At 55.6% G+C, this 13,758-nt stretch overlaps 4 protein-coding genes across 4 annotated transcripts; 2 read left to right on the top strand and 2 right to left on the bottom strand.

The window, feature by feature from the left end:
* Window positions 1-1,602: 1,602 nt before the first annotated feature.
* On the top strand, window positions 1,603-3,930 carry VTJ04DRAFT_10761 (uncharacterized protein; the record flags this gene model as incomplete). Its single annotated transcript, XM_069358535.1, has 1 exon — window positions 1,603-3,930. The coding sequence occupies one exon, from the start codon at window positions 1,603-1,605 to the stop codon at window positions 3,928-3,930; it is 2,328 nt and encodes a 775-aa protein (XP_069214089.1).
* A 2,436-nt stretch (window positions 3,931-6,366) lies between these two features.
* On the bottom strand, window positions 6,367-7,590 carry VTJ04DRAFT_10762 (uncharacterized protein; the record flags this gene model as incomplete). Its single annotated transcript, XM_069358536.1, has 1 exon — window positions 6,367-7,590. The coding sequence occupies one exon, from the start codon at window positions 7,588-7,590 to the stop codon at window positions 6,367-6,369; it is 1,224 nt and encodes a 407-aa protein (XP_069214090.1).
* A 668-nt stretch (window positions 7,591-8,258) lies between these two features.
* Window positions 8,259-11,159, top strand: VTJ04DRAFT_10763 (uncharacterized protein; the record flags this gene model as incomplete). The annotated part of the gene is made up of 4 exons (XM_069358537.1): window positions 8,259-8,272; window positions 8,359-8,390; window positions 8,652-8,688; window positions 8,738-11,159. 4 exons carry the CDS (start codon window positions 8,259-8,261, stop codon window positions 11,157-11,159), a joined length of 2,505 nt encoding a protein of 834 aa, XP_069214091.1.
* A 969-nt stretch (window positions 11,160-12,128) lies between these two features.
* Window positions 12,129-12,602, bottom strand: VTJ04DRAFT_10764 (uncharacterized protein; the record flags this gene model as incomplete). Its single annotated transcript, XM_069358538.1, has 1 exon — window positions 12,129-12,602. The coding sequence occupies one exon, from the start codon at window positions 12,600-12,602 to the stop codon at window positions 12,129-12,131; it is 474 nt and encodes a 157-aa protein (XP_069214092.1).
* Window positions 12,603-13,758: the final 1,156 nt, after the last annotated feature.

Genomic DNA, 13,758 nt, shown 5'->3' on the forward strand with positions numbered 1-13,758 from the left:
GGGGAAATGGGTCTGCGGTGCGCGAGATACGCGGGTTTGAGGCTTGGGTTTCCGGTTGTTTGTTGACTTTCTCGTGGGGGAAAGGGGGTGAGGGGCCAAGGAGGAAAGCTGACCGATCGAGTCATTGTCGCAGGGCAGCGTTGGGAAGCTAAGGCAGAAGTTGAAAAATAATTGTGTGGGTGCAAAAATTCAAATCTATTGTGGGCATGAACAATAGACCAGAATCTATTGTGCACTGTCGTTTCGTTGAGTCACGAGGTCGGGGAAGAACAGATGATTTTCATTGTTTTCAAGACCAGAATCCCCAACGAAAGGCTGAAGTGAAGCTCGCCTTGTGGCTCTCCCGCCAAGCACTCTTCCCCAGAATAGGCAAGGTACGTACCTGGACCCACTTTGGCCAAGTCATCAACCGCGACCTCTTCCGCCCGAGTTCCCGCTCTGCACGCTCTCTCCTCTCCACACTTGACAACCCGACGACACAACATCACCTCCACATCACATTCACCCCTCAACTCCTCTACCCTCTCCTCCGAACATACCTTACCACCTCAATACCTTAGGTTGTTACCTTTTCACCTCAACTCCTCTATACCTTTCGACCTTAACCCTTTCGACCTCAACTCTTCTCCACAACTTAAGGTTTCCATCCACCTCAACACTTCAGGTCGTTAAACAACCGTTCGACCTTTTCCACCTTTCGACCCCAGCTTCTCGTCACCTTTCGACCTTAACTCTTTTCCACACCTTAAGGTTTCCACCTCAGCACTGGACCTTGGGTCGTTGAACAACCTTTAAACCTCTCGACCCCAACTTCTCGCCACCTTTCGACCTCAACTCCCCGTCACCTCTCGACCTCAACTCGTCACTTTACACCTCTACTCGTACACCTTGTTACCTTTCCACGTCGACACTCGCGCTTCCATTTACCACCGTTGATTTGATCCCCCCAGATTTTACTCCCGCATTCTTCAACATTCTTATTCGATTCGTTAATTGAGTCAGGAACTCTTGGAGTTTCACTGCCTCGATTGACCGCCGACTTTCACCACCAACACATCGATCCTCACGTCACTTGCTTAGTTCTGCGCATTCGACAACGCCTTGATTTGTTCCGTCGCGGATTTCGAATTTATCGCGGACCCTGCCCTGGTCGCGGATTTCGCCTGGTTTCGGTTCTCGCCGTCGCGGATCTCCCCTCGTCGCGGATTTCGCACTCGTCGCGGACAGCGTTGATTTCGAGCGTTGATTTCGAGGGTTTCGCCCTAGTCGCGGAGGTCGTCAATTTCGCAAGTTTCGTTCTCGGCGCCGACGTCGTGGACCCAAGCCAGCCCGACTCGACAAGTTGACCGACCCGGTTTGTCCTGCCCCGCAGGCTGCGACTTTGCGACTTTCTTTTTCGACCATTTTTCCACCGACCACCGACAAACCGCACACAACTTGTGACAAATTTCCTTCGCACAACACTCTTCTTCCACCATCAACTTCAGATCGACCCCGCCAATTTCCACGTCTCTCTCTACCACACCTTTCACCTTCCACCATTCTCCCAACGCCAGCCTTTGTCTCTCTCGCAGCATCCCCACAACTGATGAGAAGAGAGCAATGGCTTCTTCCACTTACTTCGGCCGTGTTCAGCGCGGCAACCGTCGCCTAGGCGAAGATCTAGACCTTCTGGCCAAGTGGACTGAGGCCTTCCTCACTTCCACTTCCGGCCCCTCCTACTATCTGTCGCAGCTCTCCCCTCAGGGCCTCAAGAAGCTCTTTACCGACCCTCCCTCTCAGTTCCGAATTATCGAAAATGCCGACAACTCGGTCGACGTCGAGTCGCTCCAGGACTTTGTCCACAGCATGGACCCCGAACTCCGCGCCATGATGCTCTCCACTGGATACGAGCGTTCTGATGCCCGCCGCAAGCAAGTTTTTGGCGAGATTGCCGCCTGTCACAGCGACGCCGAAACGGCGATTGAGATCACGGCCAGCGAGGCCTTGAAGAACGGTGTCGACAATGCAACTGCCGGACAATACACCGCCGACGTCGCCCAAGCTCATTTCGACCATGTCGCAGCGACGATTCGCGAGCGCCGCAAGTCTGAGCGGGACGATCGCCTGGGCTCCTTCACGTCCCGTCCCCTCAAGATCAAGACTCCGTTCGAGCAACTTTCCTACGAAGAGCTCATGGCCGACGCCGTGCCTTCGCCCCACTGGCAGGTGCTCTGCGGCAAGCCGGTCGCCGCCACCCACACAACTACTGCCACTGAGGCAACGTTCGAGTCCACCAAGGCTGAATGTGGCTGCGGCGTTCGGGGCATGACTCCCAAGGCGCATGACCACTTCACTTCCAAAACCCCGTCGCACGGCAGTGAGACTTCGTGCGAGTCGGGCCAGTGGAGCCGTCCGACGATCTCGCCTGGCAGCGCTTCTGATGACGAGTCTGATGACGACGCGGATGGCGGAGTGTCTCTGTTGCCCAAGTCTCTGGCCGTGGAGCTCGGCTTCAAGGAAGCTAACCCCTTCCGAGCCGAGCCCGAAGCTCGGACTCCGACCGCGTTCATGGCGGCGCTTCACAATGATGGCGCCCATGCTGGCGGTGGAGTTCAGGTTGGCAACGAGGCAGTCCGCAACACCCACTCTGCCACCGTTTATCCGGTCAAGATCCACTCTCCGGATGCTCAATATGATAACCAAGTTCATACGGACAATGGAGCACAGGACACCACGGCTCATCTCGGCAACGGCCTGCGCGAGGCTTTGGCTAGCATCCAGGACCGCGTCAGCCATTTCCTGGACGATCCCAGCATCCACCTTTCCCACCACTTCAATGGTTCGCCGACTCCGCGCGCCGCATCTCCCAACAAGACGCTCTCCATTGCGACGGCGCCCGTGGCCAGCACGCCCAAGAAGACTGAGTCGTCTGCCCTCATTCTTGCCACTCCGGCGTCCAAGGTCATTCAGCCCGTGGCCAAGACCACGCCTGGCCCGTTCTCCGCTTCTCCCATCGAGGTTCCGTTTCCCGAGACTCCGATCAAGCCCTGGAAGGGTTTCAAGTGCTACGACGTCCCGGCTGGCACGCTGGGCCGCGATCAGCTGGTTCCCAAATACTGGACGACTAGGGCCGAGAAGGAACGCTTCCTCCGCCACAAGGTTGGCGATCTCAAGCTGGACGACGCCAAGGTCCGCTCCGACCGATTCTCGGGCTTCATTGCGCGCAACCCCATTCACATTTTCGTCGACCTGTCCAACATCATCATCGGCTTCTACGACAGCATGAAGGAGAGCCGCGGTATCCCCATCACCAAGCGGGTTTTGGCTCCGCCCTTTTCCTTCAAGAACTTCCACACCATCCTCGTCCGCGACCGAAATGTCGCCAAGAGGATCGTGGCGGGCTCCTTGTCCAACTCGTACAACAAGCGCTGGCCGGGCTACATGCTGCAGGCTGAAGAGCTTGACTACGAGATGAACATTTTGGAGCGCGTGCCGAAGCCGGTTGCCTCGCCCGTGCGTCGCCGCAAGGGCAAGAATGGCAACAACACCCCGAACGCACCCGCTTTTGACACGTCCGGGGCTGACACCTCGGGCGAGGACTCGGGTGCCAACGGACGCGTCATGATGAAGCAGGGCGAGCAGGGTGTCGATGAGCTTCTGCATCTCAAGATCCTCCAGAGCGCGATGGACACGCCGGAGCCGGCAACCATGATTCTGGCTACGGGTGACGCGGCCTCGGCGCAGTACTCGGATGGTTTTAAGAAAAACATCGAGCGCGTGCTCGCCCTGGGCTGGAACATTGAGCTGTACGGCTGGAGCCGCAACATCTCGGCCGCCTGGCGCGACCCCGACTTCACCAGCCGCTGGCAGCACCAGTTCAAGATTTTTGAGCTGGACAATTTCTGTGAGGAGCTCTACGACATGTGCGTCGACGATCTGAAGCCGTAATGGGCTTCGGACAGTCCGACCCGTGTTGTGTGTCGCGCAAACATGTTGGGCGGGTGCTGTTCTCTCCCCTTTGCTGGGGTGGACGGTAGAGGACTGTTCTCTTTTTCTTCGGAGCTTCTTGGTCCGGTGCGGGGATCTGTTCATGCTTTCGCGATGGCGAGGGCGTGATGGATTTGTTTGCATGGCTGTCTCATGGCTGGGGGAAGCATACCAGCTGTGGGAGCGGTGCTTGCTTGCGCCGACCGGAAGCAGGTTCTCTTGTTTCTCTTCTTGGAAGGGGGGTACAACGACTGCCTCGACGACGATTTCCACTCTTGACGAAGTCCAGAGCCCGCGACATCAGCACTTGTTTTCATGTTTTCTCACGGTTCGCACCATCCGACAAACATGCTTAGTGTGTCCAGCGCCAACACATCGGCAGCCATCATCGACAAACGACATTCTGCCCAGTTTTCATTTTCTGTTTTTCGTTTCGCCGGCCTCGAACGGAGTCGACGCGATGCTCATCACCAACTTCTCGCCGAGTTCTCGACAACTCTGCACAGACCGGCCTTGATCCACACCAGCCGCGGGAGCACTTGGGCTTTGCGCGCGCAGCCAGTTTGTGGCATTCGGGACACGGCAACCGTCATCGAGTTCGACACCACCACGGCCCTGTGAAACATTGTAAACATTACAAACACGACTTTTCACGACTGATGACGTCACGAGATATGATGGCATGTTGATACGGCATTTTTTTCGGTTGTTTTCTTTCTCATCTTTTCGTTCCGGATACGATCGAGCCCGTCATCACACAGGATCCAACATGGCCATGCATAGCATACACCGGCCAGTGCGTTCTTGGTTCCGATCGACAGGGCTCCCCGTCTCGCCTGTGGTGGTGGGATCATTTGGGTTTCTCAGGGCTGCGACTCTCTGTTGGTCGCCTTTGGAAAGCTGGGTGGTGGAGAGGATTAGCTGGCTGGCTTTGGGATCATCACACTTGGTCATCCATCGGCCACTGCTGTCTTCTCCCACGGCTTTCCTCCACGCCTGCTCACCCATACTCGTCCATCGCCTGACAGCGAGCGCACCATGGACCGGCTTAGGCTTGGTCTTTGGCATCGGGATCTGGACTCATGTTTTTCTTTCTTCCAGCTCAGCATGTGGATTTTCTTTTCCTATCTCTTTCCTTAGGTAACTGGCGGCATGCATCTCAGTCGGGGCATTCGCAGGCATCATGGGGTATTACGGGATCAGGCAATGGATTTCATTTCATTCATCGGGAAGGGTTGTTGTTTCGGGTTCGACGACGACTGTCCTTTTGGGACGGACGGACGGAGCAGGACTTAGAGATGATACAAGCCCGGTTTATATAGAGAGAAATTCGGTCTGGTCTGGTTCGGGGGCGGTGGTTTTTCCTTTTTTTTTTTTTTTTACTATGGGGATTCCATCTCTTCTTTCTAGTCTCTTTCATCAATGGGGTTTCGGGATGGACAATATACCCGGGTGGTGCTATGCATGGGTGGGTGGTTTAAGAATTGGAGTTTTCGGTCGGGTCTGGTCGGTCGGTTTTTTTCTTAAAGGTCGGTCGGTCGGGCTTGGTGAACAATGGGAATGAGGAATGGGAATGGGATGGGATGTTTGCATGTGATACCCCCTTTTCTTCTATCGAGTTTTAGTTCGTTTTCTTGTTTTCTCCGTTGTTTTATACCATCGGAAGAGCGGTGGCGGCGTAATTGGACGTCGGTTGGGATGGTTGGATGGATGGGATGAGATGGATGAGATGGATGCATTGCATTGCATTGCGCCGAGTTTCGCGGTCCTGGTGTTTTCAAGGTTTTGGAGGCGGGTGGACACTTACCTTCTACCTTAATCACCTCGGCACCTTCGTGCCAAAGGTTTGGTGGGAGGGAAATGCCCTACCTAGCCTACCTAGTACTCACGTGGAATGAATGCGGAGATCTTTTGGTACACTTTTCTCTCTCATCTCGACATTGTGTGATTGATGTGTTCCTCGTATCCTGAACGTGTTGAGCCGCGGGCGCTTCCTGGGTGGCTTCAGGTAAGTTTGTGTGGAACTCTTGAGATGCGAGTGGGTGGCGAAGAGCAGCAGCAGAAGCATCAAAGGATGGGAGACATGAAATTCCCAGCTGTGTTTGCGTGTCTAGTATCAGACCTTCTGAAGGCGGGTTGGTCTGGTTGTACCCTCCGCCGTTCTGCTGCTCTATCCCCAACCTCTGTTGTATTATCCAACCTCTATCAGCTTGTCGTTCTCAGCCTGTTTCTATCAACCTCTACCACCCACATTCCTCAGACGAGTCTATCCATCTATCCATCCATTCATTCACCCACAAGCACCGAACCCTCCACTCCAAAAATGTGAGTATGTCCATCCAGCAGCACCTCGGTACGGACGGAGTACATCCCTCCATCGAGCCCTCCCTACCTTACCTACCCGGAAAACACCCTCATCTCCTCGTTGTTCTGTTGTTGTTGTTGCTGCGGCCTCCTCCCCTGCCCCAGCTCGGCCATGATCCACTCATACACCGCCCACTGCACCGCGTTGACGACAAACGCGCGGGCGCTGCACACGCCGAGACCTCGGAAGAAGGCACGCCACCCTTCAGCGCGGTAGGTGTCCTTTGCGACGGCCCAGGCGGTGTGGCGGGTTGGGTTGGTGTTGGCACTTTGTGGGTGGGGGTGTTGCTGCTGGGGGTGTTGCTGTTGTGCTTGAGGATAGCGATGCTGAGAAGAAGAAAGCAGAGGCGTCGTTTCGCCTGACAGTGATGATCCTGACCTGGGATGATGATGAGCGGAAAAAACATCAGGCTGAGCCTGCATCCTCGTCTTGATCACGTCCAATGGGAAGATGCTCGCCCAGGTGATGATGCCGGCCAGCCCGCCGCAAAGCAGAACCCTCGCGGCCTCGCTGCTCATGACTCCGCCGCCACCATCACCATCAGCAGAGGATGATGGCGGTGCCCAGGTGCTCATCCACCGCGAACACAGCTCATACCCCCAAAAGTAGAAGCCGTACCCCACGCTGTCGCGAACCGCGGTGACCCCGCCGCCGAAGTACAACCCGCGCAAGCCGTGGGTGTGGAGGATTTGGCGGGCGATGGAGAGAGAGGTCGCTGACCCTTGGCCTGGTCGTGCTCGGCCTGATGCTTCTGTTGTTGGTAACGATGATGAGGTCCCATATCCTTGGGCAGGAATCTCCAACTGCGCCCTACACTTGACCAACTCTGTCGGCGCCGACACCACCCATGTCGCCAACCCGCCCGCGGCGCCGGCGAGCCATGTTGTGAGGAGGTTTGTGCCGCGGGTTTCAAACCCTCCACCCGCATTCTCGTCCGAGAGGGAATTGCTGGTCGAGGGGGGAGAGAGATAGCGGTTCAGGAAGGCTTCGGTCCGGTTGTAGGAGACGAACAGCAAGGCGTTGAGCGCGCCGTAGCCGAGGACTGGGGCCGCGGTGCCGAGGAGGAAGGGGCGGATGTAGGTGGTGTAGGCGGTAGAGGTTGGCGGTGGTGGGTGGAGGGGGTTTGTTGTCCCGGGGGGTTTTGGTGAAGTGGTTGAATGGCCGGCTTGGAGGCGGACCTTGAGAACGTCGAGGGGGTTGCCCAGGATGATGGAAGCGGCGCCGGAGATGTAGCCGGCCCAAAAGTCGGCGGACATGGTGGTGGATGAGGAAGGCTAAGGGGTGAAGGGATGGCTCATGGTGTATAGGGGTTGAGGATGAAGTGGCCGAGGTTCAACAATAATCTTGACATGAGGCAATGTGCGAATTGGCCCGGAGTACAGCTTATCAAACAAACATATCCTCAACACGAAAAAGTCTCAATGGCTCAGTTGTGGAGGCTGGAATGTATTCAAGATCCGGATAAGAGGAAGCGGAAGAGGTTAGTAGAGGTGGCGGGGCTTAGTGGAGATGGGGGATGCGGCGGGGTGCGGTCCGGGCCGAGCATGTGAGACTTCACTGCTGCTGCTCCTGTTGCTGCTGCCGACGATTCCTGAACAGCAGTGTATACAATTCTTCGGTAAGGTTCCTCATCAAAATCCTCCGAATCTCATCCTGGGGTTCCATGGTTTGTACGGTGTACAAAAGCCAATGAACCCGGCGTATGCGTGTCTCTCTGTCATTTCCAGGAGGAAGATGGAGGAGACCAAGAGGGGGTTCAGAGACCTGCAAGCTGGAGAGGGGAAAGGCACAGAGGAACAACAAGATGTTGAAATATGTAGCCATGTTTCTGGGGGAAGGACAATGCAATGGAGCAGTGGGTGGTGGAGATGTCTGCTCGTGCTGATGTCAGCTTTGGTTTAGTTGAATCTAGGAGTTCCAGGCCATGAGCATTTCAAGGTTGGTCTACAGGAGTTGATCTGAATTGGCCAAGCTTCCAGTTGTGAATTTGCCTTGGAATGAGATGCAACTGAATGCCCGTGCAGCGGGGTGCAGCTCCGCCGAAGCTCGGGTCCGGGTCGGTCGTTGGAGCGGACCGTTCCATGTCACATGACATCGTGGGGCCGGCGCGTCTCTGGCCTTGCTGCCTGGAAATCGACGCGTCTCGGTCTCCGAACATCAACAGAGCGCTCCTTCCCAGCATTGATCCTCACACAACACCAGCCAATTGATTTTTTTTTCCCCTTTCTTTCCGTGTCCCCCTTCATTTCTTTTCAGACCGTCATAGAAACACTCTTTATGTTCTCTTAACTTTTTGTTCCCTCCTGCATTGCCATAGCCTGCACTGAACCTCCGCGACGCGCCCCGCCCATCATGTATGTTTACTTTGGTCCCAGCTCAAGGACAAAGACTGACCCTGTCTAGGAGCGCACCAGGGGCTGCAGCTCCGGCAGCCAACAAAGAGAATCTCGGGCCTCGCAGCCGCTTCCCAACACCACAGACCCTCGAACGCCTGCACAAACCCTTCAAATGTCCCAGCTCGGCCACTCGTACTGTTGCGACCGATCGTCCTGCCCGCAAGCGCCGGAAAATTGACTACTCGGGCGCCGATGGTGAAAACGATGGCGACAAACCATACACCAACGCCGACCGCCTTGCCCTGGCGACTCGGGATGCCAACCGCTTCCCCGTCTTCCAGGTCAAGGACAAGGACCAAGTCTTCCGCAAGGCTTTCTCCGTTCCCCTCGCCAACAAGAACGTCCATGCCTACAATCCCAACCGCCCACCGCCCCTCCTCGGCATGAGACGAGGCACCGTCTTCATTGCCAAACCCCTGCATGACCCCTGTGGAGAGTTCGCCATTGTGCTCTACGACCCGACTGTCGACGACAAGCCCAAAGAGGAACCCAAACCGGAGGAAGAAACGGAGAAGAAGGAAGCCGAGCCTGTTAAGGCTAAGGTCGATGCTCCCCTTGTTCACAAGAGCCTCGCCGAAATCCTCGGCATCAAGAAGAAGGTCGAAGGAGAGCGTCCCCGCGTTCCCGTCGTCATCGACCCCAAACTTGCCAAGGTGCTCCGTCCCCACCAGATCGAAGGCGTAAAGTTCATGTATCGCTGCGTCACGGGCATGATCGACCCCAAGGCGAACGGCTGTATCATGGCCGACGAAATGGGTCTCGGCAAGACCCTCCAATGCATCACCCTTCTCTGGACCCTGCTGAAGCAATCCCCCGAGGCCGGCAAGCCCACCATTCAAAAAGCCATCGTCGCCTGCCCCTCGAGTCTGGTCCGCAACTGGGCCAACGAGCTGACTAAATGGCTGGGCGCCGATGCCATCACCCCCTTTGCCATCGATGGCAAGGCCTCCAAAGAGGAGTTGACCCGTCAGCTCCGCCAATGGGCCATGGCCAGCGGCCGGTCCGTCACTCGGCCCGTCATCATCGTCTCGTACGAAACCCTCCGCCTCAACGTCGAGGAACTTAAAGGCACTCCTATCGGCCTTATGCTCTGCGACGAGGGCCACCGCCTCAAGAACGGCGATAGTCAGACGTTCAATGCCCTTAACAGCCTGAACGTCTCTCGCCGCGTCATCTTGTCGGGCACGCCCATCCAAAACGACCTGTCCGAGTACTTCTCCCTCATCAGCTTCGCCAACCCGGATCTTCTTGGTAGCCGGTTGGAATTCCGCAAGCGCTTCGAAATTCCTATTCTCCGCGGTCGCGATGCCGATGCCTCCGAAGCCGAGCGCAAACGCGGCGATGAATGCCTTGCCGAGCTCGCCGCCATTGTCAACCGTTTCATCATTCGCCGCACCAACGACATTCTCTCCAAGTACCTCCCTGTCAAGTACGAGCACGTCGTCTTCTGCAACCTGGCCCCTTTCCAGGTCGACCTGTACAACTACTTCATCACCTCGCCCGACATCCAGGCTCTGCTGCGCGGCAAAGGTTCCCAACCGCTCAAAGCCATCGGCATTCTCAAAAAGCTCTGCAACCACCCCGACCTTCTCGATCTCCCCGCCGACTTGCCAGGCTGCGAACAGTTCTGGCCCGAAGACTATGTCCCCAAAGACGCCCGCGGCCGCGACCGCGACATCAAGACGTGGTATTCAGGCAAAATGATGGTGCTCGACCGCATGCTGGCGCGCATCCGCCAAGACACCAACGACAAGATCGTCCTCATCAGCAACTACACGCAAACCCTCGACCTGTTCGAGCGCCTTTGCCGATGCCGCGGGTACGGCTGCCTGCGTCTCGACGGGACCATGAACGTCAACAAGCGCCAGAAGCTGGTCGACAAGTTCAACGACCCCGAGGGGCCCGAATTCGTTTTCCTTCTTTCATCCAAAGCCGGCGGTTGCGGTCTCAACCTGATCGGTGCGAACCGTCTCGTCCTGTTCGACCCGGACTGGAACCCGGCCGCCGACCAGCAAGCTCTGGCGCGTGTCTGGCGTGACGGGCAAAAGAAAGACTGCTTCGTCTACCGCTTCATTGCCACGGGCACCATCGAGGAAAAGATCTTCCAGCGTCAGAGCCACAAGCAGTCCTTGTCGTCGTGCGTGGTCGATTCCGCCGAGGACGTGGAGCGGCACTTCAGTCTGGACTCGCTGCGGGAACTGTTCCAATACAGGCCCGACACGACCAGTGACACCCACGACACGTTCAAGTGCAAGCGCTGCAGGCCCGACGGCAAGCAGCACATCAAGGCCCAGGCGATGCTGTACGGCGATACCAGCACGTGGAATCATTTTGTCAATGACGGGTTGAAGGGGATACAGGATCATTTGCTGAAGCAGGAATGCGGAGAGAGGGAGGTGAGCGCGGTGTTTCAGTATATTTCGCATTAGAGCTGGGTGGGTTGGGGGAGGAGATATTGGGGGTGTTGGGAGTTGGGTGGTTTTGCTTGCTTCTTTTGCTCTTCTATTTTGCTGGGCTGGAATGAATGAATGGAATGAAATGGGTATCGGGACATGGCTTGAGATGGTCGTATCATGACGTAGTTTACTTGTGAGCGTACTCAGTGTGTGCTTGTTCCTCCATGTCCTAGATGAGATGGTTTGATGACCCGGATACACATGACCTGAGATGTTCAGCATGGTCTGCTAGTCATGACAAAACACTTCTGTTGTTCTGATGTCTTCCTGCGCAGTACCTGTGAACCCGAGTGTGAGATGCTGTTTCGTCCCGCAAGTGATTCTTTGGGGAAGAGTCACTCGAAGTGAATGAAGACAGGACAGTTTATTTTCAGGTCGAACCCAAGAGACGATGACTGGCGGCTCGACTCTGCCATCGCCTTCTTGTCCAGCGAAGAAACTGCCTGAGTCGAGCTACCGAGTCCTTGACGTATCCAACTTTGTGCAAGTTCAGCCGTTTCTCGTTTTCTAGAATATTTTCTTGCTAAAGTTTCATTCACCATATCCTATATCGAAGGTCAAGAATTTGAATGATTATGACTGACAGATGTCTGAACGGCTTAAATATATATTTGTAGGTAATTACACATCAGAAAGGTCGAGCTTGACTCCGATATCAACCCTGGCGCCAATGAAGTACATATACAGGCAACCCCTCAGGCCTGTTTCCCCGAACCGCCCAAACCTTGCCGTGCTCCTTCAAACGCAAGCCCAAGCAGCACCTGCATCATCATATGCGTGATAAATTCCTCCTTCAACCTCGCCACCCAAGCCGGCCACTCGGGCTTTTCCCACTCCACCTTGTCCGGCCCGCTCACTAATTATCCACGTATACACCGGGTTCTGGTTCTCCGGCAGCGGGTGCGGGCCCAACAACCTATGTCTAACCCCCCACGCAATGTCCTACTCCTTCATCTGCTTGAGCTTGTGCACCACGATGGGGTTGTTGCCGACGAAGCCCTTGATGGTCACGTCGACGGCCTTGATGTCGAGGATCCAGATGCCCTTTTCGAGATTGGGCCGTCGCGGCCTGTTCCAGGTCGGGGAGCTTGAGGATCCGAGCCACGAGGCAGACGCACAGGACTTGGCGTCATCATGGCGATGCCTTGAAGGTCGTAGTAGATGGGCTCGATTTGGGGGAGGATGATGATTGTTTGGTTGACGATGGGGGTCGACGTGGAGCGGGTTGACGGGGGTGTATTGTTTGGTGTGTGCAGGTAGTGGTAGAGGACTTGGCCGACGTTGGCGGAAAAGGGGTCTGAAATTCAAGCTGCCGTTCTTGACCTGCGCTTTGACCGTGGGCCATGGATCCAGGACGGTGGAAGCGATCTGGAAGACGATTTCCCGCCCGCCGTCGGTGATGTCGCCGTTTTCCATGAACTGGCCGTGCTTGGTGAAGATCAGTGGATGAAATCGGCGCCTTCCCTAAGATACAGCGAACGGGTGTAAGCCTTTTACCATGTTGGAGAGGAAAAAGTTGTACGTGAGAGGGGAGAGGAGACAAGCGATCATGTATATACATAGGAGGCCAACCAGATGAGCGAGCAGCTGCCTTCACGAGATACCTCCAAATCAAGCGTTCCTCCTCTTGGGGTGTAAGTGTCTGTACTTGGCTTCTGACGGTGGATTCGAATTCCTTGGTGTCAGTGACGGTGCCCTCAGGACTGATGGTGCGTGAGATGGCAGCCTCCAGTTCTGTCGTGCCGATGAGCGCCGAGCCTATGTGAATGAAGCCACACGCTCCAATTTAGCCTTTACTACGCTGCTGCTCCATCCCCCACATGCTTCGGGCGAAGGGAACTCTTCGCCAAACGCTCCAGAAACCCTCTGCTGGAGCTCCAAACAGGGATAAATAGCCATTCACTCGCTCTATTTTCCTTTGTATCTAGCATGCGGAATTACACACTCTTTCCCACTACCTTTTTCCTGCACCTGGAAGCTTGTGGCATGTCAAGTTCCGTGGCAGCCTTGGCGGTAATAGTTGGGTCGGTCATGGTTGAAGAGAAGAAAGTGGTGGGAATCAGGGTTGGTTTGCGTTCTTTTCGAAGAAGGTAGAGAGACAAGCGAGTCAGCTTTGACTCATGGGGTTAAGGGACGACACAAGGAAGGGGACGGCCCTGAATTTATTAATACTTTCCCCCATCAACCCTGGATTTTGAAAAGAAGCCTCCCGAATCCAGGCATCCGAGTTCACTTCAGCGCTCCACTTCGCGATCATGCATCGAGTTCAGCTGTGACGAGTTCCAGTCGCCTCGCAATCTATTCTATCACTGGAAAGTTCATCTTGGCATTTTAGCGTTCTCTGTCTCGCGAAGGACGCGAGGAAAAGAGTCAGATACAAAGTGACAGCAGCTATAGCCCCAAATATAGCCTCATGCATGTAAATACGGATGATGGGAACAAGTTCCATGTGACTAAGCTGGATTCCGAGCGGGGCCAAACACTACGGCACCAGATACTGTACTACTACTCAGGTCCAAGACCATAGCTACTTCGGGAGGAGAGAAGACTGGAATGGACAAGGGTCAGCAGA

The sequence above is a fragment of the Mycothermus thermophilus genome (genome assembly GCF_041956435.1).
Source record: "Mycothermus thermophilus strain CBS 625.91 unplaced genomic scaffold VTJ04scaffold_8, whole genome shotgun sequence".
Lineage (NCBI taxonomy): Eukaryota > Fungi > Ascomycota > Sordariomycetes > Sordariales > Chaetomiaceae > Mycothermus > Mycothermus thermophilus.